We start from the raw sequence: 26,127 nt of genomic DNA on the forward strand, positions 1-26,127 counted from the left end.
TATTCTGTGAAGCGCTTTGAGACATCTCGAAGACGTGATAAGGCACTATGTCAAATGCAAGGATTATTATTAATATTATTATTATTTACTTTCATCACCCTTTGAGGCAGTGCATTCCAGATCGTAACAACTCACTGCGTAAAAAAAAATTTCCCCTAGTCTCTTCACTGGTTCTTATGCCATCTGACATCTGTTAGGTACAACCCACATCTTTCATTAGAAGACATTGATTGAGAATCCTTGTACTTCTGGCTGACTTTAGTAGGTTTAGAACTCCTGACTCAGTGTTGTTCTGCTTTGATGCCTCCCTGGACTTGTTGAAACAGCAGACATGTGGACAGATTAACAGAAATCCATTGTCAGGCTTGATTTTACTGCTTGCCATAACTTTTAATGCGGAGCTAAAAATACACACATTTTACACACATCACCCTGTAGTACACTAGGTCCTGGTTCTTGTCAACTGAAAACAGATAGATGAATCTTCCACGGATAAAGGAAATATGAAATGATATAAAGGTATTATTCAGCTAATGCATTGAATTATTAGTTTCCTGGCTACGTTTAGTCAGTATCAAAAAGAGTAATGATAGAACGACATGGGGCTTTTGATCCATTTCAGCTGCATAATTTCATTAAATCTGCCAGTGACTCCAATATGGCAAAGCTCTGGGATTGAAGCCTAAAAAGGTGGTGTTGCTATCTAATAGTAATTAAAATTAATCAAGCGATAACCGCTGGAAACCAGCCGATTTGGCGAGACAACATTTGAGATAGATGTGCACACCGGTACATTTCATTGGTCTGATACTTCAGAAATGTCCTACCCTTTTGCGCCTACCTTTTGCACCCGGACACCCTTAGCCGAATCTCATTGTGTTTATTCTGCCGGAAACCCAGCAGTTTGTGTATTTATCCCTCCAGCTCCACGCTGCATCGCACCGGAGCTCTTAAAAAAATGAAGCAATAGTCATGCAGAATTTATGACTCGCACAGTACATGCCCCCTCTCCCTCCTCCCAACATGTTCAAAAAAATTTTTGGTGTGACTGAAAGAGCGAGTTACATGATCAGTGCTTTAACAAGTGTTACAATAACAGTGCTGAATGTTCCTGTTGGGTGTCAATCGGACCGTAGAGAAAGGAGGCCAATTCATCTCACGCTTGCTGTAGTTAGGCTGTAGCAAAGACAAATCAAACACTCTTCAAATCTCTTGCCCACTGCTGTTGGGCAGAGCATGGACGAGCCCAAATTAATATCATGCGTCTTGCAATGATATGCCTGCCAAGACGTGACAATTTGCCATCCTTAAGACTGACAACAAATTGATATAGTGTCCTACATGCGGGGCAGAGTCTCGAAGTACTTAAACCCGTTGAATATTACCCCAAGGTGCATTTTAGACCCCCGATGTAATAAATGACACAGAGAAATGATAAAGCTATGCAAATAGAATGGGTGATAGAATTTTGAGGGGGGGAAATAGTCTCAATCTACGTTCCATTCCAATGATTTCCTGTGCAACATGGCAAAGACGAGGCCAGTTCCGTGACTGCATCGTAATTTGCCCTTTTATCACGAAAACAAAAATATTGATCTTATCCTCCACTTAACGGCTGATGGCTTCTTAGGGTTTTGCCATGCAAACTCGAGCACATTGCTGAGCTCCACTAACAGGTTTACTGAGATGACATTGGGAAACTGTCCATTGCATTTAGCGTTGCAAAATTGTTTCAATTAATGAATAAATTGCTTTGTCAAAACGCGTTAGACACTAAGAATATTTAACTGCAGTTGAAGGTTCTTTTCCCTCTGTTTTGAGAGTCTAGTCTCAATATTCTTCGATGTGCTATTGAACTGAGTGACCAAACTATTACTATTTTTGTGGGGGGGGAGAATTATTATCCTGTGGATTTGGAAGCAGGTACCTTTGAGTACTATTGTCAATTCCTATGAGCCACTAATCGTTTAGTGTACAGGACAGCCCTGCAATAACGTGCCCTTCTGGTCCAGTGTCTCAAACCCTGCGCTGTAACTGACCGTAGAAAAAATTGCCAACTTCCGGGTGATCAAGTTGCCCCTGACATCACTTCCTGCATGGTACGCTCAGGAAGCGGCGCTGATGCTACTTTGCAAAGGAAGTGACATCAGCCACGCTTCCTGCGCACGGCACACATGTGCAGCGTGTGGAAAATGGTGGCTTCAGTGACCTGTTGACCAGGAAGTCAGCCATCTTTTAATGGTCAGGAAGTCCACCAGGTCACCTGCTTTATAATAGGGTTGCCCCCTTATCCATAAATTACTATAAGAATCAGTTTCTTTGCTACATCTTAGACACATATTAAATATACACCTTCAAGTGGATTTCGATGGAATCAAAGAAGGGAATATTAATTATTATTATTTTTGCAGCTCATAAGAAGGCCATTTGGTCCATCAAATCTGTGCTGGTGTTTTCCTTCCAGTGTAACCACACTCCGCGTGCCACTTTATTTATGAAGAGAAGGGAGTTTCTCCCGGTGTCCTAGCTAACAATCCTTCAGATAATACTTGCTCAATCATTTCACGGCTGTTTGTGGGACATTGCTGTGTGCAAATTGGCTGCCGCCTACAACACACAGTCAAGTTTACAGTAAATCCTGTGAAGTGCTTTGAGACATTCTCACGATGTGAAAGGAGCAATATCAAGGATTATTATTATAATATTCTTCCAGTTGCATTATTCAATTTCGCATACAGCATCTCAATGTCGGTGAGGGAGCTCAGTTGGCTTGGATAGAGAAATCAGACGAGCTGTTGTCAAGGCTGAATCATAGGTTTGTCTTTGTAATGGAGGTAAGTTTACACATCTTCCATTGCATTCTGCTGTTTTACACAGGTTCCATATCAGGAGCTGGGAGGAAAGACCCTCGTGATGGCCGTGTATGACTTTGATCGGTTCTCCAAACATGACTGCATTGGTCTGGTCCTCGTCCCCATGACCAAAGTGGACCTTGGGCAGCAACTTGAGGAATGGCGAGATCTGGAGAGTGCTGAGAAAGAGGAGGTAAGCTCTTAAATATTCCTTTGATTATCACCAGAACTGTAAATGAGGATGTCACAACTGTCATAGACATTTAACATAATGTGTTTGGTTATTTACAGCAGAATTGTAAAACTCAAGTTCAGCACCACATTGCTGTTTGCAAAGTATCATTAATTAATTCAGATTTCTCTTAGGTAATAATTTGTACTAAAGTACCAATAAACCGGAAACAGATGTGAATAGTGATTTGTTCTTAGTACACAGTATTCTTGACTGAGTGCGAAGGCAGCAAGACTAAGGAATTTAATCTTAGCGCCTTGGGACGTCCTCTCGATGTGAAAGGCGCTATACAAATGTAATTTCTTGCTGTTTTTCTCACATTGCCCCACTTATTACCGTTACTGGTGCGAAAGTCCATCAGAACTTGTGTATGAAAGAAAAGGAATGGTGCTTCGAAGTAAGCAGTAGAAATGAGTTGATCAATATTCTAATAATCTTTCCGCAACTTTTTTTAATGAGTATTTGTGATCAAAAATATGAGAAATGTCAGTGTTGTGAAATAGCTCACTCTTTCCAATTCTGTCAAACCGGTCAAATATTTCTGATCAGTTGTCAGGAAGTTGGCTGTGTTTTTCAATGGCAATGCAATACAATACAAAATGACATTTGTACAGCGCCTTTCACATCAGGAGGACGTCCCAAGTCACTGGACACTGTACTTGTGTGAAGTCCAGTGTCCAGGACACCAAGACAGGACACTAGACTCATTTGAAAACAAAAGCAGCTTGGTACTGTGATGGGAAGATGATCAGGTGGGTGTTCTGGAAGGATGATCCGAACTGGTCTTAATCCGAACCGATCTCGTAACGGTGCGATCTAAAATCTGTGCCTTTTTGTCCTGCAGCCAGAGAAACTGGGAGACATCTGCTGTTCCCTGCGCTACGTCCCCACTGCAGGCAAACTCACGGTCTGCATTCTGGAGGCAAAGAACCTGAAGAAAATGGATGTGGGTGGCCTCTCAGGTAAGAAACCAGCATTGAACCTGCCCCTACGACTGCAAAACACATTGAATTTCTAACAGATGCAAAACTGTATGTTGCCAACTCCTCACTGAAAAACAGACTAGACCTCATGAAGCTTCTTCAATCAGTAGCTGCCCCCCCATCCCCTCCTCATTCAGCTTGTGTCACCAGGTACTCTGAAAGGAATTTATTATCAATTAGATTTACTAGCAAGAGAAGGTATGTTGAACTGAAATTGCTATTTTGATAATTTAAAGGCCACAAGAATACAGTAGGAAGCAATTTGTTTGGATTCCCCCCCACCCTGCCCCAATGCTTTGTGGTGGTGGTTGTCCTGAATCTTTTGTGAGGAATGCTGTTACAATGATTGCTCCCATCCGTTTCCGACACTTTTTGTAACTCGGAAAGCGGACTAATTTCAGGCGAGTGTGTGGCCGACACAAGTGTGTGGGTCAGAATGGCATAAAACACTGTTAAGCTATTGCCACTGTCTCTAGAGAAAGAAAGTGGTGGGTTTTAAGGTGGAATTTGAAGATAGATAGCGAGAGGGGCAAAGGCAGAGGGATAGATCATATTCTGAACACATCAGAACGTGACGATGGGTTCTGGGGCCACATACATGGTAGACCCCTTAAAGTTTCTGTCTTGCAGTTCAATACATCCTTTTAATTTGCTGCTGAGCATGATTGTAATGGACTGTTTGGGTTTTAAGAGCACCACACCAAGTTATTGTCATCCCATTGTCATAGATTTACATAGATTGTACAACACATTTGACCCAACTAGTCCGTGCCAGTGTTTATACTTCACACGAGCTTCCACTTACTCTCTCCCATACCCTTCAATTCCCTTGTGTGTGTATATCTAGCTTCCTCATAAATGCATCAGTACTATCTGATTCAACCACTGATAGGCCCATTGATTGATTGATTCCCAAGGATGGGAATACTGCTTTCACTCCTGAAGAGCTCTGTGAAACACTAAGTTCCAAACGCAACGACAGGCCATTTAGCCTGAAACCTTGAGTGACCTTACAAAACAGACATGGTTTAAATAAGTGCAGAAAATGATCTTGCCTGCGGTACTTCCTACCATTTTTTTTTAGAAAAAAATTCTAGATTAATGGCGCACTTAAAATAAGATTAAAGAAAGCCCAAAAATGAAATTAAAAACCAGTTAAAATGAAAAATGCAGACATGACTTTTTTTTGTTAATCCACTGGGATCTGTAATTAAGTTAAGCCGCTTGCAAGTTCTGACTGAGTTCTGAATCTGAAAACGTAAAATGGAATAATCTTCCCGCTTTAGTTGCGTTTGCTTGTTTAGGTTTTGGTGGCAGAAATCCCCTGGTTTTAAGAGAAAGCTGCCTGGAGCAGAATAGCTTCCCTAGAGAGAGTTAGACTGATATTTGATACTGTGCATACGAGCAGCATCCCATGAGTCTTTTTGATTGCTTTCTGCACCTGTGAACTAACTTTTAATGACTGATTTACCTGGATCATCAAATCTCTTTGTTCATCAACATATTTAAGAAGGAACCTGATGCGTACATCAGAAGGGAGGGAATTGGAGGGGTGGAGGCTTGTGTGGAGTATAAACACTAGCTCGGACTAGTTTGAATAATCATAATCCTCACATTTGATATAGCACCTTATCAAGTCATCGAGATGTTTTAATTAAAGAGCTTCACAGGACATACAGGAAAGTGGGGCGATTGTATGTATTTTGTAGGCAAACAGCCAAATGGCTTGTTTCCATGCTGTAACGGTCAGTGTAATCTCCTCTTCCCCGATCATTTCCATTTAGAACGTATTCTGATTAACCATTACATTCCAAGGTGCATTAACTATCTGTGCACAATTGGCATCACCCTAAAAAATACACAGTCAATTCACTTTACAATATATTCTGTGAAGCACTTTGTGACGTCACACCAATGTGATAAGGCGCTATGTCAAATGCAAGGATTATTATTATTATTTATCTACTTTGATATAATAATCCTTGCATTTTGCATTTTTTTTGATAGTGCCTGAACATATAGTGCCTTCCATGTCAGATATAATAATAATAATCCTTGCATTTGATATAGTGCTTTTGATGTCTTCTAGACGTCGCAAAGCGCTTCACAGGATATACTGTAAGTGAATTGACTGTATATTTGTGGGCGAAACGGATGGGCATCTCCACCATCCTGGCAGTCGCTTGACATGTCGTGTCCCAAATTATATACTGTGTCCCGAGATATTATTTTCAAGCAGAAATCTTATTGAATTTGTTCTTGAAACAAGCAACATTTTTTGCTTCCACTGTCTCCCGAGAGATAAGCTCACTGAAGCAGTGTTTCCCCAGATTTGTTCTGAACTTACCCCTTTCAATCGTGGGCCGTGTCCTCTGCTTCTCCTGTTCTGTACAAGATAAAACAGCTTCTCATGGTTCACATTATCTATTCCCTTCAGAATCTTAAAGACCGTAATCATATCGCACCCTCAACCTTCTCCTGGCTGCCACGTTCACCTACAAAAAAGAGTGACTACAGTTTACTGTATATCCTGTGAAGCGCTCCCGATGTGAAAGTCATATCAAATGCAATGAATATGATTAGTATTAATAATATTATTAAAGATATTAGCCAGGAACGCTGCTTATTTTTAGTAGATTCACTGTAAACGTAAAAAGGTTCACCTCAACCACAGCTGAGTACAAATGTGAGCTGTGTGATAGTATCTCAACTCTGGTCCAAACCAGCGTCAGACTCATTAAAACTGCAGTTATTCTGCACACCTGGTTACTGAATCAATTCAAAGATCGAGTTGAACTACTGCAAACAGTGCAGTATAAGTGCCCTGTGATAATGGACTAATTTATCTCTCATCGATTATCTCTTTCCGAGGCTCCCTTTTTATTACCCTTCCATGTGACCCAATTCACTGCCTTTATTGTCATCCATGTATAAAGGTGGTTTGAGAACAGCACTACCACGTAGTTCAAAGGAGAATTTCAAAGTGTCTTCACGGGTTTAAGATTTGGGGCTGTCGCTGTCGAATGTGGCTAGTTCTGTTTGATTGGGTAACCGAACCTTCCATTGAAAAAGGCAAACGTTAACAAACAAGTGCCTTGGGACGTCCTCTTGACGTGAAAGGGCCAATGCAAATGTAATTTGTTGTTGTTGTTCTTGTGTCCTAGCTTTGAACATAAAGATACTTCCCATTATCACTTCCTCCAGTGAAATCAACGTCAACACAATCATTACTGTGTGCTGCATTAATATGTCTATATATATATATAATCCTAGCATTTGATATAGCACCTTATCAGATCTTCGAGCCGTCTCAAAGCACTTCACAGAATATACTACAAAGTGAATTGATTGTATATTTTTGTGGGCGAATCTGTGATTTACTACTACTGTGTAGCAGATCACAAACCACTGCAGAGTGTGACAATCAGCCAGACAACCTCTTCTTATCCCCCTGTTGTTTATTCGGTCTGTGGTCTTTGTCTCCTGGGTTGTGGCTATGCATTGTAACCCTCTCCCCAGAGTGGGTCACATCCAACAGCTGGAATCGCAGTGTTTTTTTTAAAAAAATCCATTGCCAGGCTAGTATTAAAATGAACATTGAACCCTTTAACTCGCTCTCTCAACAACAAACAACAACAACAAATTACATTTGTGTAGCACCTTTCACGAAAGGAGGATGTCCCAAGGCGTTCGCAACATATGTACCCTTCCCATCAGTTATGTTGCATTGCATCTCATGTTCTGTGCTCACTTCCAGCAGGTTAGTGACTTGTGGGGGTGGGAGAGCAGATTAATGCTTCCCACTCTGCTTTACTCAAAGCCCACCCGTGTTGTTCTGCTCGCTGGCGCTCACTGCCATTTATGGGTCGTGCTTCCACGAGTTGAGTATCTTAAGAGTAAAGGTCAGCTGTTGTTTGGGCAGCCTAATCCCAACCACAGCGACTTCACTGAATACAATGTAGAGAGGTGGCCGGGTGCTTAGCAAGTCGGGGGAATGGGAACTACAGGGTGCCACAACTTTGGGATTCGGTCAACAAGCTTTGGCAACCTCACAACTGGAGAGGCCACAGACCTGGGAACAGCCTCTTTATGATAGCAATGGGTATGAGTAGTTCGAGGACAGCCTCGTTCTCTCACACCTCTGAGGAGCGCCATCACAAAGCTGGCCACGACCACTTGCTAATAATCCTCTAACTGCCCAAGCCTTCATGAAGTGGGCATCTCCCAGGTCTGTGCAAAGTCTCAACTTGCCAACCTAGAGTGAGTGACCATTCCCCGCATTGCTCAGTTGCGATGTCCTTGTCCCTGTCCAACAGGTGCTGGTCGCTAGCACTGAATTGGATCCCATCCGACGCGAAGGACGGTGCAGTCTGGAGCCGCGCGATAATCTTTTATGATAATAAACATCAGAGTAAATGAAATCAGGACATGAGCTATTGTCGTGCTCTTTGAGTGTCAGACAGTTATAAATATAGGCAGCATCCTCACCAACTGTGCATGAACATTTTCTCAGAGGCTGAGCGATACAGTAGGCGTATAAACACTATTAGTTGGCGAGTACATAAAGGCATAACAAATTAAAGGATTTATCAACTTCATCCCCTGAAGTCTCAGCATCATCAACCACAATCCCACAGCAAAACACAACAGCCACAGCAAATACATACACGGCCACTAATGGACATCTGTGAAACGTTTACAATATAAACACAAACCATGATAGATTGCCTTAGCTCAAGGCACATTCTACTTGCGGCTATACTTTCCACACTCGTATTTAATGGAGCATCATCTCACAGAGCACAGCAGGGCCCAGCAGGGCATCATTCCAAGGCCCATAATGTTCAGCAAGTCAGTTTAAACTTCTGAGGGACAGCACTCTCAGGAAACTTTCTTCTCAAGTTGCCGAGAATGGACGGGCAAGTCAGTCTGCGAAAGACACTCAGAGTCAGTGTCAGACAGTTATAAATATAGCTTACTGGTTAGAGCACTTGCCTCGCAAGCGAGAGAGCCTGGGTTCAATTCCCGGCAAGGCGAAATGTTGTTTCCTTACTCCATACCTCGGTTTACCTAGCAGTAAGTAGGAACCCAGTTGTTAGTCAATTGGCAGTTCGCTTTTCCGGGGGTAATAATCCCTTCAAAGAAAAAAAAAATAATTTGATCACTTAATCCATGACTGTTTGTGGGACACTGCTGTGCGCAATTGGCTGCTGCGTTTCGCCCACAAAACATACAGTCAATTCACTTTACAGTATATTCTGTGAAGAGATTTGAGACATCTAGAAGATGTGATAAGGTGCTAAATCAAATGCAAGGATTATTATTTTTATTATTATTATATAGACACAGATTCACAGCTTGTTTCAGAACATCAACAAGACAACCTCAGCGCAACAGTGCTGAGGTTCTCTTATCTGCATGTACCCAAACCATCAAAGTGGGCATTCCCAGGTCTGCCCGATGTCTCAGCTTGCCATCTTGGGGTGGGTGACCATTCTCCCCTTGCTCGGTTGCTATGTCCTAGTGACTTGATGAGTAACCTACCCACCTTGGTTGTTTTTTTCCATGCCCTGATTGGATTAGCAGCCAGATATTTATTGAACATTGTATTTAGTAACTGTGGACAGAATATAGCACTTGAGGCCTTTCTGCTTGGAGTGACGAGTTATTAGGAGTTTTTCTGCATATCAAGTGTAAGGTTTATTATTATTCATAAGAGGGAAGGGCTTCATTTATTGGTAATGCATTGCTGGGGAAAAAAAACAAAGAGTTTTACAATATCTGCCACATGATAGTGTTTTCCTTTATTTAGTATTTTCCTTGGTGTCTAACATTGCTCTTGGCGTATGACTGCCCACCTGTAGGAATCATAAAAACAAACTACATTATTCTTTTGAAACAAGTTCAGTGAATCATACAAAATGAATAGCTGACAGTGAGTTTCAATTGGAATAGACTTTGGATGACTTTCATGTCAAGCTTTGATCTTACAGTTTATCATATCAGAACCGTCAGTCAAACTGGCGATTGCTATCTCTTATCTTACTGTAGTTTCATGACTGCAGTGCACAGCACAGCAAAACTCTCACTGGCCTTCACTCTATGGGAGGGTAAATTATCTATGTTTCATGACATGATAACTCAATTTAATCGGGTAATGAAATGATCCTAACATCACCGCAATGTACTGTGCACAGTTGCAGTTGTCTATGCAGAAGGTTGCTCTTGAGAATGTGCAGGAGGAACAGCCAAGGTCACTTCACTGAGCTGATCATCTTAGGCTGATGCTCCAAAGCATGGCTCAGGGTTCCAGCCGCCATCCTTCAAATGAAAAGTTAAACTGAGGTCCTGTCTGCCTATTCAGGTGGCACTTTTCAAAGAGGGAAAAGTGTTTCTCCCAATGTCCTTGGTGGCACCCTCCCACCTTCGCCCCTCCCACCCGATGAAAAAATTGGTCATTCTCCTCATGGCTATTTGAGAGACATCCTGTGCGCAATTGGCTGTCGTGTTCTGCCCACAAGATATAAGTCAATGCACTTTACAGTACATATTCCATGAAGCGCTTTGAGACATCTCAAAGACGTGATAAGGGGCTATATCACATGCAAGGACTATTATCCTCCATGAAAGGCGCTGTATAAATGTAATTTTTTATTGTATTGTATTGCTTAACCAGTCAGAAACATAATATATTTTAAGAAAAGTAAAATTAAAATCATGCAAGACATATATTCCAAACCTACCTTTGTCCCAATGAGATATGCGGCTTAATTGTGTTGGGCACTCTGCAATATGATGAAATAAATGAGTTGACTGAACAAGTGAGAAACACATTAAATAGAACATTTTAGTGTAATAATAAATTAAAGCTTGGTAAGTGGAAGCCATCCAAATATGAACTTTAATTACTTATTATAATTGAGAAGAAAAAAGGTGAAGGAATCGTAAGATTAGTATACTGTACTGTGGACCTATAATTACTAGAATTAAATGAGGGTGTTTTATTTTAAAATAACAGAATTAAAAACTGATGAACGACACGTTCAGTTTGTAAAATATTCAATTACTTTCGTAGATAAATTAAAATACTTAATGTTTGTAATAAAAAGTGAGACTGCATGGTGTATTTACAAGGGTCCTGTTAGGATTACCATCACCTTAAAACGATTGAGCATTGATCAAATACTCTATATGGTAAAGCACTTAGGTCTTGAGAGAAGATGTCTGAAAGGAGACCCGTTAGCTTAACTGGTTAAGCAATACAATTTTTAAATGGGATTGAAAAAGTAAACAAATGCTCAAATGCAAAGATTATTATTATTTATTATTAGAACTCACAAACTAGGAAGACACTTCAATCCACTGCATTGCCATGAGACATTAAACCGAGGTCCCATCGGTCCTTTTCAGTTGCACAATAAAGATCCCATGACACTACTCAAAAAGAGAAGGGAGTTTCTTCCAATGTCCTGACCAACAATCCCCCAGATAAAATTGGTCTTTCCCTCCATGGCTGTTTGTGGGACAGTCGCCACATCCTCCAGTTAATCCAGTGAAGTGCTTTGAGACATTTCAACAACGTGAGAAGTGCTGTATCAAATGCAAGGATTAGTATTATAGTTGTTATTACTGTTGGTTGTTAATTGGAGGAAACGGCTAATTTTCCTGCTAACCTGGAGGTTTGAGCTCATGGAGAATGCTATTCATCAGATGTCTTTGTTACTGCTTCAGAATGGCTTTATATTCTCTCAATTTATTTCTGTCATCTTATGATACTCACTTTGACTGAGAGGGATGTGGATCTGGTCTTCACATTTAGAATATAATACAAAATTACATTTGTGTAGCGCCTTTCACGTCGGGAGGATGTCCCAAGGTGCTGGACAGTCAGGGATTTGAACTCGAGCGGGGGGGTTAATCAGGGTAACGGAGGGTGGAGGGCAGGAAGGTGGCCGAAAGCACGGTCAAAGAGGAAAGTCTTGGGTCGCGCCTTGAAGGAGGCAAGGGAGCGAGCGAGGTGAAGGGAATGTGGGATGGAGTTCCAAAGGGTGGGGGCGAAATGTCTGAAGGGCCGACCACCGATGGTGGGGCATAGAATCATAGAATATTACAGTACAATAGATGGTCATGTGGTCAATGACATCTGTGCTGGTGGTTTTTACTCTATACTGAGTCATCTATAATGTAATCCCACTTTTCCAATGACTCCTCGTACCCTTTTGATTAGACAGAACTAAGGACTCAGGGCATCTCAGTGAAATAGATCTGCAAATTCCCCTTCTATATCTATGGCCTTCATTTGTGTCAAAGCACAGTCTTTTAGGCGCAGTTTCTGCCAGTAAACCTCAGGGATATGGGGAAAGGGCAGGTAAATGGGACTGAGTGGATTGTTCTCAAAAGAGCCAGCACAGACGTGATGGGCCAAGTGTCCTTCTTCTGTGCTATAAATTTCTATGGTTCAAATGACTCTAAGTAGTCATTACTCCCAAAACCGTGTCACACAGCATCTGACACCATCATTTATCTACATGAGCACCACAAACAACAGGACATTTACTGCACTGGAAGGGGTCAAGAAGTACACATTGAGAAGGTGAGAAGGACAATTTCAGGACAGACACCAGGAAAGTGTTTCTTTACATAGAGAGGCGATCAACAGTTGGGACTCGGTTACCAGGAAAGGTGGTTGAGGTCAGGATGCTGGACTCATTTAATAGGCAGCTTAATGCTTCGATGGGAAGCGTGGAGTTGGTATCTTGGAAAGGATGAGATCGAGTGGGCCAAATGCCTTCTTCATCCGAACCTCCCTTGGGAGTGTGTAAAGCACTTTTATACTGTAATGTGCGAGAATTCACCACTCTACCAATCCAGTCCTCATGGTTTCGAATTTGCTGCCAACCTTATGTCAAAGTCAAAGGCGATATTGCTGTGCTTTGCAGCGCTGTTAAGGAGCAACTAAAGTGAAATAAATGCACATCTTGGATGTGAGTTTTCATCACAAGATATAGAAATTGTTTTGCTGATCATTACTGTTCATTATTCTCAATTGCAGTGCCTGGCTGAGCGAACCTTTTGTGGACTGATTGAATTCTGCTTCAGCAGCATTAGCTTTCCAGAGGAAATAAGATTGTTACAGCCAAAGGATTTCATATAATGGGAAATCTGATCAAATCTGGAAGCTTTCTGAGAACCGAAATATAAATGCATATATTTTAAATTACTTGCAGTTTCAGCTGAAATGCATGAACAGCACCAGACTACATGTTACATACAATCCCTCCCTGAAGAAACAGGCAGAGGGTGATATTAGCCAAAACTTGCGTTCAGATCTATTTTACTGATTTAGCAAATAATTTTAAAATTCTTACCTCGCTGCCGCTGAAGCAGGCTGATATTTCCTATTACCGCATTGACTTTGAAATGAATATCAGCATCAGGGCAACTTTCCGGGCTGATTGATTCCCTTTTCTTTGTCAATGCCGGGATTAGTGGAGCTTGGCGGAGGTGGACTGCGACAGCCGCAGAACCTTATAATTGCACTTACGCCGACGGGCGATAAGATCAAGTTGTGGGAAATAAACCAACTATGTCAGGTACTGGACTATTCTATTCTACTGTCTCCCTGTCTCCCCTGGCATCGACTTCAAAGTCCTCCTCTGCAAACCCCTTCACAGTCCAGCACCCCCCATCTCACTGGTCTTCTGTTATCCTGCTTCTCTACTTGCAGCCATCACCCCCCAACCATTTCCTCCCCCAGCACGGTCCCCACCCCTCGATCCCTTGACCCCTCCACCTCCTCCCTCTCTATTTATCTATCTAAATCTAAATAATCCCACCTAAAAATCCTCCTCCTGATTTGCACTTAAGGTCATCTCCGCCTCCCCCGTCTCCCTCACTTATTGTCCAACTCCGTCACTGTGAAACATTCATGTGAAACGTTCGCAACAAAATACACTGTCAGCACAGTCGAAAAGGAAGTCTTCAGGCGCGACCTGAAGATGGGGAAGGAGAGGGCGAGACAGAGGGATTGAGGGAGAGTGTTCCAGCATTTCGGGGCACAGTGGCTGAAAGCGCGACCACTGATGGTGGAGCAGAGGGCACGAGGAAAAAGCAGGAGAGCAGAGCCAGTCGAGCAAAGTGGTGGGTTGGGGAGTAATCAGGTCGGAGAGGTAGGGAGGTGCCAGGGCATGAGGGGGTTTGAAGGGGAGTGTGAGGATCTTGACATTCTCTGATTGTATCAAAGTTCGGTTTCTAAAGGATAATGGGAGCCACAACTGGCATGTCCGACTCCAATAAAGAGAAGTCAGAGCAGCAGTAGCTTACCATGGAGTGCCCCACATCACTGACTAGCTGTCACTGGCCTTTAAGAAATTACCTTCTCGTTAATAAAGAATAGAAATGCTGTTTTTGTTGTTTTGAGTGGAATGATACAAATAGTGGCTTTGAATCAGCAGGAAGGCCGGGGAGAGAGCCAGCAGGCTGCGTTATTGTTGGGCAGTAATCATTTTCGTAACCGTTCAAGAATAAAAAGCTGCACATTTCATCCAGTTTAAAGCACGAAACCATGGGAAAACACTCGAATTTTCAATTACTTAAGGAAATTAGATTAAAAAACTCACACGTTTTCTCAAACTGGCAGTGGAGAAGACTGGAGCCCTATTATAATAGTAATAATAGTAATTGTCGCATTTGATAGAACGCCTTATCACATCATTGAAATGTCTCAAAGCGTTTCACGGAATACACTGAAAGTGAAAATTTACTGTATATTGTAGACGAAACACAGCAGCCAATTGCGCACAGCAGTGTCCCACTAACAGTCGTGGATTGAGTGACCAAATTATTATTATTATTTTTTGAGGGATTATTATCCTCGAGAAGCGATCTGTCAATCGACTAACAATCGGAATCCTACTTATTGCTAGGTAACCAGAAGCATGTAGAGTAAGGAAACCTGCCTAAGGTTTCACCCTGGCCGTGAAATGAATCCAGGTCCTGTCGTTTGCAAGGCGAGTGCTCTAACCAATACATTACAGGACTCCACAGCATGAGTGATTGCAGAACTCAGCAGGCTTTTCCAATGTGTTCGCATTGCTGGAGGAGTAGGAAGATGACCAGTTTGTATAGCTTCCAGCACGATGAATAGGTATCAGGAGCTGCCTCTGATTGCTCTCCTGTCTCTGGTCTAAGCACATCGATTGACACCAGTGAGCTCAGGACAGAGCAGGGATCAAACCGCAGTATTCTAGGATCTGCATCGTTCAGTACCACACAGCAATACGCATTTAACCATCGGACAGTAAAGAAAATCATACCATCTCACAAAACCCTTGAACAAGAGTCTTTTCTGCATGCGATATCTGAGAGGAACACAGACAAAAAAAAAAACACAGATAGCACTTTCCTTTCTCACCTACATGGGTTTCAACGAGTTAAGTCCACCGGTCATTAACAAACAAAATAAACAGATCCTATTAACAGCAGTTTGTACGCAAGTGTTCCTTGTTGCTCAGCAAAAGTCAACCTCAGGAAGAAGTGCACTGTCCTTACCGCCAGGGGTATCGACAAGGCTCTATTTTGCTGGATTTCTTAATTAAGAAATGAAGTCCGTGATGGAGACTCACATCAACACCGCGAGGAGTTTATGTCTCCAGAGTGGAGTTTCCTTCGAGTCAGCGTGACGTAGTAGAAGGAGTCCAGCACTCCCATTTCTTAATTAAGAAATCCCATTAAGAAACACTGCATAATTGGCCCCACAGCCAGAGCCTGGTCACAAGACCCCAGGCACAATCCGTGTGTTTTCTTTGAAATCAACCGCAACTTGAACAAAGTAAAACTCTTTCCTTCGCAAGTAGGCATCTCTCAGTTCCTGAGACGAGCAGGTCAACACAATTTAATCTTCTCTGAATAATCTAAAAGCATGTAGTCTGTTTTGGATTAGCCTTTGGTGCAGTCACGCTATTTAAGTCCTTGGGCCCAGGCAGTACAAAAGGAACAATGAGCAAAAATGATAGTAGCGCACAAACTAATTCTAGTTGCTGAAATGATTTCCGCCTCCTGTTAAGAAGGGTTATTGTCTGTTAAGCCACCAAATGGAATTCTTTGTTCATCCTTGCCCAGTCAAACATCCCACATCAGTTACTGGAGTAAAAGGTGCCCATGAAACACACAATGAACAAATAGCATTTCGTGCCCCTTTGCTTCCTATTTTGACAAAACCCACGGAGAGCTAGAAAAAAAGAGAGAGAGAGGGAGAGAGAGAGAGAGAGAGAGAGAGAAAGAGAAAGAAAGAAAGAATCCTGGTTATTCTGATTACTCCAAGTTTGTAGAGATCTGACTCATTGCTCTTCAGCTTTCAAGGACAATGTCAATTTCATTTGAGGCCCTTTCAAAGACTCCGTCACTCTTTCCTCAACACAAACAAGACAAAGGATCAACAGCGAGAAATTACATTTGTATAATACCTTTTGCGGCAGAAGGATGCAGACCAAGATGCAGACCTTAAATATTCTTATGTACAGTCTTAATTCTGAAGCTGCGGTTTTTCTAAAATTTCTTTCAAAGTCTACAGAAAACAGAACTTCGAATTATGACTGAATTGATAAGTTTTCCAGTTCCTGAGCTCTCTAAATGAATAATAATAATAATAATGATCCTTACATTTTTTATAGTGCCTTTCATTTCAGGGGTCAACCCAAAACACTTCACAGGACATACAGTAAAGCGTAGTGACTGTTTTTTATTTGTAGGTGAACGCAGCAACTAATTTGCGGGCAGCGATGTCCCACAAACAGCCATGAAGTTACTGACCAATTTTATTTGGGGGATTGTGGGCTGGGACACAGGATGAAACGGCCTTCTCTTTTCGAATAGCGCCATGGGATCTTTAATTCCAATCTGAACGGGAGCTCCATTTAACATTTCATCCCCTGGCAATGCAGGACACCTCAGAACTGTGCGGTGGGTCTTGAACCCACAACTTTCTGATTCAGAGACGAGTTTATGGTTTCCTTCGTTGTCTTATAACGGGGTTAATCGGTCTCATTTCAAATGTCTTGCAGTTGTTCGGGGGGGGAAGGTTTGTGAATTTAAATGGGCTTTGAAACCATATTGCAATGGCTTAGCCACTAAAACATTGATCTCATCCATATTTCAACAGAGTAAATGAAAATCTTGTTCCTGTCAGTGCTTCAAGAATTCAATTTCAAATTCTTCACGAATCTCATTGGTTTGACTGCAAAAGAGAAAGCTAAAGATGCAATCGATTAAAGTTCTTCAAAATTATGAAAGGATTTGACAGGATAAATAGGGAAAGACTATTACTGCTGGTTGGTAATAACAAGCCATTGTTCGGGTCGACCGAATGTCTGACACAAGTGGAAAGCCTTCTCCTGGTGTCCTGGCCAACAAAGCCCCCGAATAAAATAGTTCACTCTTCTTCGCAGCTGTTTGTGGGACATTGTTGTATACAATTGGGCTGCTGTGTTCACCTATGAATACACAGTCCCTCCACTCCAGAGTAAACCCTGTGAAGCACTTTGAGTCATCCTTTCAACGTTAAAGGAGCTTTAATTTTAATTTTAACCGCTGATCGCTAGCCCCGAATTAACGCATAAACTCTGTTGTGCAACTGAATGAAGGCTTATCATTACATTAACTTTAAGAGGTTATGTTTCCTGTTCCTTTCAGTGCTTATCTCTCTCCCCTCTCTCAGTTACTGTTCCTTTATGGATATTACAACCAGGCAGTGCTGTATTTGGAAAGGTTTCAATGGGTGTGGGGTGGGGGAGTGGGGAGAGAGATTGGGAATATTTTTTCTGAAATTTTGTCTTTATTCTGGAATTGAGCAACAGGGTGAACCTTGGGCAAGTTTCCTTACTCCACACGCCTAATAATAATCCCTCCAAAAAAACAAAAGACAATAATAAATTGATTATTTTCAATCCACAACTGTTTGTGGGACGTTGCTGTGCGCAATTGGCTGCCACGTTTCGCCCACAAATATACGGTCAATTCACTTTGCGGTATATTCTGTGAAGCGCTTTGAGACATCTAGAAGACATGAAAAACGCTATATCAAATGCAAGGAATATTATTACTATACCAAATGCAAGAATTATTGTTATATTATTATTAACTCTTGCAGTTTACAAAGCCCATGTTTGTATAAGTCTTGAATTCCTGGCAGACTCCTCTGGTACCTCTCATGCTCCTGCCCAAGATAGAGGGGAGGATGAAGCCTACTTTTAGCTCCTCTATATCCTCTTGTATCTCCCATAATTTCAACATCTAGCCCAATTGCGAGAACACTACTCCTAGATCCTGGTGATAGGGAATCTAACCCAATATGATTAATCCTGTCAGCCCACCACTCGAGCAAGAAACATATTTCAAAGTTCAGAATTTTCAAAGTTCAGCCGGAAAAAAAAATATTACGGCTTCTTAACCGTGAGCTTATCAACGAAGCTCAGTGACCGCAAGTGAGCAACTTCCTTATGTAATGACTTAATGAATTCCTCCAGTTTAAAATACATTCCCTTGGTATTATCCTATCTAACTTCTCCCAGGTTTTGAAAAACAGCTCGGAGGCAAACATTGCATCAAAATTATTCATAAGTGTGACAACAATTTCCTCGGTTTGCTGTCGTGGGGTCTCAGATTGTTTTATAGCAGGGCCATAAATACTGGTGGCTGACATTCTCAGAATAGTTTTGTACTTTGGAACAAATAGCCGTAACCTGGAGTCATGGGGGCGAGCTGATATTTTTGTGATTTGTTTTATTGTTGCTCAATCGCCCTGAAACATTATGGAAATCCTTGAAAGCATTGCGGAGACCTGCAGCAAAGCAGTTAGAGCGCTCACCTCGCAAGTGAGAGTACTTGGGCGTGGAGAAATCTTAGGCAAGTTTCCTTAATCCACACGCCTCTGTTTACCTAGTTGTAAGTAGGAACCCAGTTGTTAGTCGATTGGCAGATGGCTTTCAGGGGGTAATAATCCCCTCAAAAAATACATTTAAAAATAAATGTGAAATAATGATTTGGTCACTCAATCCATGGACTGTTTGTGGGACACTGCTGTGCGTGGTTGGCTGCCACGATTCACCCACAAAATATACAGTCAATTCAAAATATACAGTGATTTGGGACAAAGGAGGGTAAATGGAGTTGAAGTACAGATCAGTCATGATCTAATGGAATGGTGGAACAGGCTGGAGAGGCTGAATGGTCTACTCCTGTTCCTATCCCACTCCCCTGCTGCATGTCTATCCATCCATTGGTGGCCGAGCCTTCAGCTATCACCGCTCGAGATTGGGCTGACAGGGCTTGAGATTTCCTGTGCGCAGAACAAGTTCCGTCTGCGTTGCCTCCTACTTACAGTTCTGTTTTCACTTCTTCCCTTGACCTTCAAAGATGACAGGCTAAAAATAAAACTGCTTTCATAGCTGAGTTGTCAGAAAAGCCGCCCTCCATCCATCTCGGGTACTTTTATACTAAGTGATGGCTCGCATTAGTTGGGTGTGATATTTCAAGGTTAAGAGGAATATAACCGTAGCTTTACTGTATGCGTCTGTCTCTCTCTCTCTCTCTCTCATCATCCAACGGAGGGGAGGAGAAGACGTGGGGGGGTGGAGGGGGGGTGGGAGGGGGGCCAGACAAGAAAAGAAAATTTCAGGTCACAAACCTGCTAACACCGGGCAAAATAAAAGCAATTTGAACTGCGTTGGCTCTGTAAGGGATTGAGTGTCCTCACTGTGAAGCAGAGGTCCTCCTGATTTATCACTGGCTGCAGCCTGCACAGGGACAAGACAGTTTTTTCTCTGATGTTCCACATATTGGACCTTCGTTGTTTGAACTGTTTCTCTCCAACCCAATTTTACTCAGTTTGAGGGTGAGGACAATTCACAAGAAGCCAAACTTGCTCTTTGTCCTCTCCCCCTGCAATTTTTTTTGTGATCAGGGAGGGTAGAAATGTGGCCGAAGGCCTGGTTGAAGACGAGGGTCTTCAGACATGCCTTGATTTGAGGCAAGGAAGGGAGCAAGACGAAGGGAATGCGGGATGAAGTTCCAAGGGGTAAGGGCAGAGAGGCTGAAGGTCCGACCGCCGATGATGGGGAGGACCGGGCGGAGCCTGCTGAGCAGAGGGAGCGCACAGGTTGATATGGGTTGACATTGATATTTTATGACTTGACTGCTATCGTTCAGGCTGTCGGCTAAGTGCAATACAGGAGGAACGCTGCATTGTCAGAGCTGCCATCCTTCGGCTGAAATGTTAAACTGAGCTCCTGTCTGCCTGTCCAGGGTGGACGTTAAAGATCCAGTGGCACGATTTGGAAAGAGAAGGATTTTCCTGGTGTTTGGCCCCACAATGCTCCAGAAAAAATAGATCATCACTTTGTGCCAGTTTGAGGGAGCTTGACAACAATTAGCTCCGAGACGTGCCAATCTTACAGGCTCTACATTCAAATGCAAGCGTTATTGCTATTTACTAATGGAGTCTGGCTTTCATTGCCATTAGATGGTTCTGTAGAAGCCATTGCATAAACCACAAGCCCTGCAAAGCAGAGTGAGTGGAAGCATATTAAATTACAATCCCAGGATCTCAAAGGAAACAGCCAGTGCCAAACCAATTGCTGGAGAGGAATTGCATATTTCTAGTGTAAAGCACAGATGTTCTGTGAATTTAATTTCTAATTATCCAATGGAAGAATTTCCCAAATATCTATTCAGAGATCAGCGGGGGTCTCCCTGCTCTCCAAAGTGAAACCAAATTGGAAAAGCTTTGCTGCGGTGTCCTATGGTTTATTCCCCGCCACCTCTGGTCATCTCACATATGATTTGACATCGTTAAGGAGGCAGCAGCCCTGAACTAGAGCACGGAATATTAAAGGCTACACCACGGTGGTCTGTACTGTGTTTAATTTACCTCCTGAACCATATGGGTGTGTTCATGCAGTCCAGCCTGGAGAGCCACTGGACCACCCGATATTTAACCTGAAATGAAAATTTACACCAGCGCTTATCCACCATCACCTGAATCGAACGAGACTCACCGCACGGAGTCCGTTACTGACTAAAAGACTTTCAATGTGATTAAAAGGATTCAGTGTGCGTAGTGAGCTGTGTTTTTCCCAATAATGCCTGCCATTCGAATGTCATCTCACCCATCACCGCACCTGAGCCATTTTCCCATAACATATATTCTTCAGTTTGATCGTGATTCAGGCTCAGGGATAATGATCAAACACCAGATGCAATCAAAACCCCGCAGCCTCTCGAAGCAATTGTGAAACGTTGATACAATCAAATAACAATCCTTGCATTTGATACAGCGCCTTATCACATCATTGAGACATTTCAAATCTCTTCACAGAATATACTATAAAGTGAATTGACTGTATATTTTGGGGTGAAACGCGGCAGCCAATTGCGCACAGCAGCGTCCCACAAACAGTCGTGGATTGAGTGACCAAATTATATTATTTTTAAGGATTATTACCCCAGAAAGTGACCCACCAATCGACTAACAACTAGATTCCTACTTTACCTGCTAGGTAAACGGAGGCGTGTGGAGTGAGAAAACATCCTTAAGGTTTCACCCAACCTGGGATTGGAACCCAGGTCCTCTCGCTTGCGAGGCAATTGCTCTAACCATACTCTACAGATGGAAGCGTTGCAAAGCAAAATATGGGATGGAAAAATGCAAACTAGTGATGATAATCACGGTGATAATGAACACATCACACACCGCATTTTTCATCCCAAAGACTCGAGTGAATCTGAAAATACAGCAGAAGAGTAACAGTCTCACTGTGTGGAGTAAACGGGAAGCTCCTCAGGGAGCTCACAGCCTCCCTTTCCAAGGTCGTATGAAATTCCTTGACACAGACATTCCTCTCTCTCCAGTCAAAGAGAACACATTTATCACAGAAAAAAACATTTGGCCCTGTGCACTGTTTCCAATCTTATTAAATCACTCTAAATGTTTGCTGTTCTGCTTTCTGAAACTTGAGCTGAAAATGTGTATATTCAACACATTTAACATGACACCCCCTTACTCTCCTCTCCCCCCCCCCCCCCCACACACACATAGACACAGTATAATTTAGTTGCAAATTCATAAAATCGCCAAGGCTTAAAAGTAGTATAAAATATTTTCCACTGGTAGTTTGGTTGTGGGATGCTGAAGGGAATGGATCCTGTTTGGGAAGCTCGGATCCGATGTTTCTAAGTGTGTTCCTGCCAGAATGTGTTCCACGGTGCTGTGTGGCCAGATTCCCGGGTGGGAATGAGATGTCAAGTTGATTTCAGCACCAGTTACTTAAACCTTTCTCTGGCACCGTGTAGCAAGGGATGCAGACTGCAATCCAAACCAGTTGTGGGGAGAAATACCACCGGGTCCAGATTTATTCTATTTATGCAGCGATTGGAACATCTAAAATTCAACGTCAAACTCTTCAATACAGCTGGAACTTATAGAAAATTGGCTTCAAACTACAGACGGACAATTTGTCGAATTCAACCAACAATGCCCCCTCCCTCCCCCCAGATAAAATTGGTCGTTCACTGCATGGCTGTTTGTGGGACTTTGCTGTATTTAAATTGACTGCCGTATTCGCCTACAAATACACAGTCATTACATTTTACAGTGTATCCAATGAAGCGCCTTGAGACATCCGCCCGTTAGGAAAAAATTTGCACAATATTTTACTGGCAAGTATAGTATTTCACAGAATATTCTGTCAGAGTATAATTAACAACTGGAACAGGTTGCTAGTAACGGTGGTTATAATACTAATAATAATAATCCTTGCATTTTGATATAGAGCTTTTCACGTCGGGAGGACGTCCCAAAGCGCTTCACAGAACACACTGTAAAGTGAATTGACTGTATATTTGTGGGCGAATGCGGCAGCCAATTGCGCACAGCAATGTCCCACAAACAGTCGTAGATTGAATATGACCAATTTATTATTGTTTTTGGTTTTGGAGGGATTATTATTAGATGTGTGGAGTAAGGAAACTTGCCCAAGGTTTCGCCCTCTGCCTGGAATTGAACTCGGGTCTCTCACTTGCAAAGCGAGTGCTCTAACCACTGAGCTACAGGACTCCACGGCTACAGGACTCCACGAGTCAGGACACTTGATTCACTTGATCCTGGTTGAGGCCAGTACACTTGATTCACTTAAAAAAAACAGCTTGATGCTGTAATGGAGGGATGATAGGGTGGTTATTCTGGATGAGATCAGATGGGCTAAACGTCCTTCTTCATCCAAACCAAAGGGCTAAACGTCCTTCTTCATCCAAACCAATCTGTGAAGTGTAGTGACTATGTATTTTGTAAGCGAACACGGCAACCAGTTTGCGCACAGCAATGTCCTTCAACCAGCCACAAAGTGAGTGACCAAGCTTGAACATCTATTTAATTTTGTTTAACCAACGGTTATAGTTCAGGAGATGTGCAGTGCTGAGACTGATTGAAAAAGGGTCTCGCTCCTGTAGTTTGCTTCAAGGCTCGTTCTTTCCGTCAATGACTTAGCTTGAGTGTGAATTCTGGACCCAACCAACTGAAGTGAGGCTTGCTCTCCAACTGTTTAGCCCTGAGAGCTGCCTCTTACATGCAGCCTAGACTTAACCACCTAAATGCCTGGATCAGATTAGCTGTAAGGAGCTTGTTTCAAAGCCAGATGGCTGGGTGTTTAAGCCCCAGGGCTCCCTGTTGTTCCAATCTGCCGGCTGTTTCGCAGATGAATTTAGCTGTTGGTCAATCAAATGGAATACTGTTTGGAGGAGGAGGAATTATTAACGGGGGATGTGTGCGCGCGTATGTGTGTGGGGGGAGAGCCCAAGGGGGAGTGGGAATGGGCATCATGCAATCATCTGTTCCCACTGCAGAATGAATCCTATCTACCAACTACACAGTCACTACACTTTACTTTACAATGAATCCTGTGAAGAGCTTTGAGATATCCTCCTAATGTGAAAGGCACTATATCAACTGCAAGAATTATTATGATTATTATTATTACTGCCTCCTGTAGGTGACTAGTGAATAGCATTGATAACAATAGAGTACAAAAGTAGGGAAATAATGTTAAATTTATATAAAGCCTTGGATCGACCAAATTTGGGGCATTCCGTGCAGTTCTGGTCACCTTCCTACGGAAAGATATTGTAGCTTTGGAGAGAGTGCAGCTTCGATTTACTAGGATGTTACCAAGGATGATTGGACATAGCTATTAGGAAAGATTGGACAGGTTTGAGCTACTCTCTCCAGAGAGGAGACAATTGAGAGGGGATCTGATAGAGGTGTTTCAGACTGTGAAAGGATTCGATAAGGTGGACATTAATAGGTTGTTTCCACTTGTTGGTGAGTCTCAAACAAATATAAGCTAGGCAGCAACAGATCTAACGGGAGTTTAGGAGATACTTCTTCACACAGAGGGCGGTGAGGATGTGTTACTCAATGCCAGAAGCTGTGGTTGAAGCAACAAGCATCAATGAATTTAAGAGGAAACTTGTTGCATATGTGGAGAGAGGAATAGGAGGCTTTTGTGGAGTATAAACACCGGCACAGACTAGTTGGGCCAAATGGCCTGCTTTTGTTCTGTAACATCCTATGTATTTAGCGGGAAAGTTTGCCGGACAGCAATGACAATGGCAAACTGTGCAGTTTTAGTTCGTTAGACTCCAGCAGTTACCCCAACGCACACTCTGGAGTCCCCAAGCTCTTGCCAACCCTCACCTAATACTATCCGGAGAGAGGGTGTGCCCATTCTGACAATCTATCTCTGAGATTTCCATGTGCAGGTGGGATGCATGGAAATCGCAGCTTGCTTTGGATATTCTTAAGCGTTGTGATGGGTTTGCGAATGTGTCAGACACCCGGCTGACCAAACAAAAGAGTGTAAATTGCGATGTTTCCAAAAAGATTTGATGGTTTTTTTAAAATGAGTTTAAATTCCTGGCCTCAACCACCTTTCCTGGTAATCTGCTCCAGTCATTAATTAGCCTCTGGATAAAGAAATACTTCCTGGTGTCTGGCCGGAAATTTCTCCTTTTCAACCCTTTAAACCTGCGTCCTCTTGTTCTACCGTCTTGGTGCATCTCAAGCATTTTTCATGGTTTACGTTAATAGTCCCATCGAGAATGTTCTATTTGTAACAGACATGGCTGATGTCAGGAGGCAGTTTACATCTCTGCTCTGTGCAGGATCACAGGCGAGACATGTATGGTGCAGCTGTGTTATAAATTACGCGGAGATATGTTATTCCAGGGCTGACTGTATTGCTAAAGCATTGTATCTCTGTAACATGTACCTGAGTTTGTTATCATGAGAGTTGACTTTTTTTTTTGTGGTTCCTATTTTGATTTCCACCCACTGCTTTGCGGTCGAGTCTCTACCGGTGTTATTCTCGAGGCTGTCACTAGGTGGCGGGCAATAATAATAATAATAATATTCCTTGCATTTGATATAACGGCTTATCACGTCTTCTAGACGTCTCAAAGCTCTTCACAGAATATTCTGTAAAGCGAATTGACTGTATATTTTGTGGGCAAGAGCTGTAAACGGTTGGAAGGGGGAGTCAGTAAGGGGAGGGCGGTGCATTCTAACAACCTTGTTAAAACCTGGATCAAATTTTGCCTCGGATTCTTGATCACTTAACTTCGTCTTTGTTTTGTTGTTTCACAAAAATCTCACAGATCCTTATGTCAAGATCCATCTGCTGACAAACGGGAAGAGACTGAAGAAGAAGAAAACCACAGTGAAGAAAAATACGCTGAACCCTTACTACAATGAGTCCTTCAGCTTCGAAATTCCATTCGAACAAATACAGGTACAATTAAACACAGTTAAATAGCCAATACTTAACTTGCCCCCCCGAGACGGAAATGCAGGTGCGCTCACAGCACTTTTAAGAGTTAAAGGAGCAACCGTTTCGTAAGCCAAGTTTGGGGAATCTGTTTTTTGTCAAGGAAAGGTGGGTTAATGGTTAGGGTCAGACTTTAGCTGTGAGCATACTTACTTACAGAGAGCTGCGGGCTTTAATATGGCAATCAC

The 26,127-nt window shown here is 42.5% G+C and overlaps 1 protein-coding gene across 1 annotated transcript in view; it reads left to right on the plus strand.

Moving 5' to 3' along the window:
* LOC103179110 (synaptotagmin-B) overlaps positions 1 to 26,127 on the plus strand; it is a 136,073-nt gene that overhangs the window by 100,446 nt on the left and 9,500 nt on the right. Inside the window, 3 exon segments of the mRNA XM_007894209.2 lie at positions 2,878 to 3,045; positions 3,929 to 4,046; positions 25,770 to 25,903. Coding sequence (XP_007892400.2) covers positions 2,878 to 3,045; positions 3,929 to 4,046; positions 25,770 to 25,903 — 420 coding nt within the window.

Source organism: Callorhinchus milii, unplaced genomic scaffold (assembly GCF_018977255.1).
Source record: "Callorhinchus milii isolate IMCB2004 unplaced genomic scaffold, IMCB_Cmil_1.0 Scaffold19, whole genome shotgun sequence".
Classification (NCBI taxonomy): Eukaryota; Metazoa; Chordata; class Chondrichthyes; order Chimaeriformes; family Callorhinchidae; genus Callorhinchus; species Callorhinchus milii.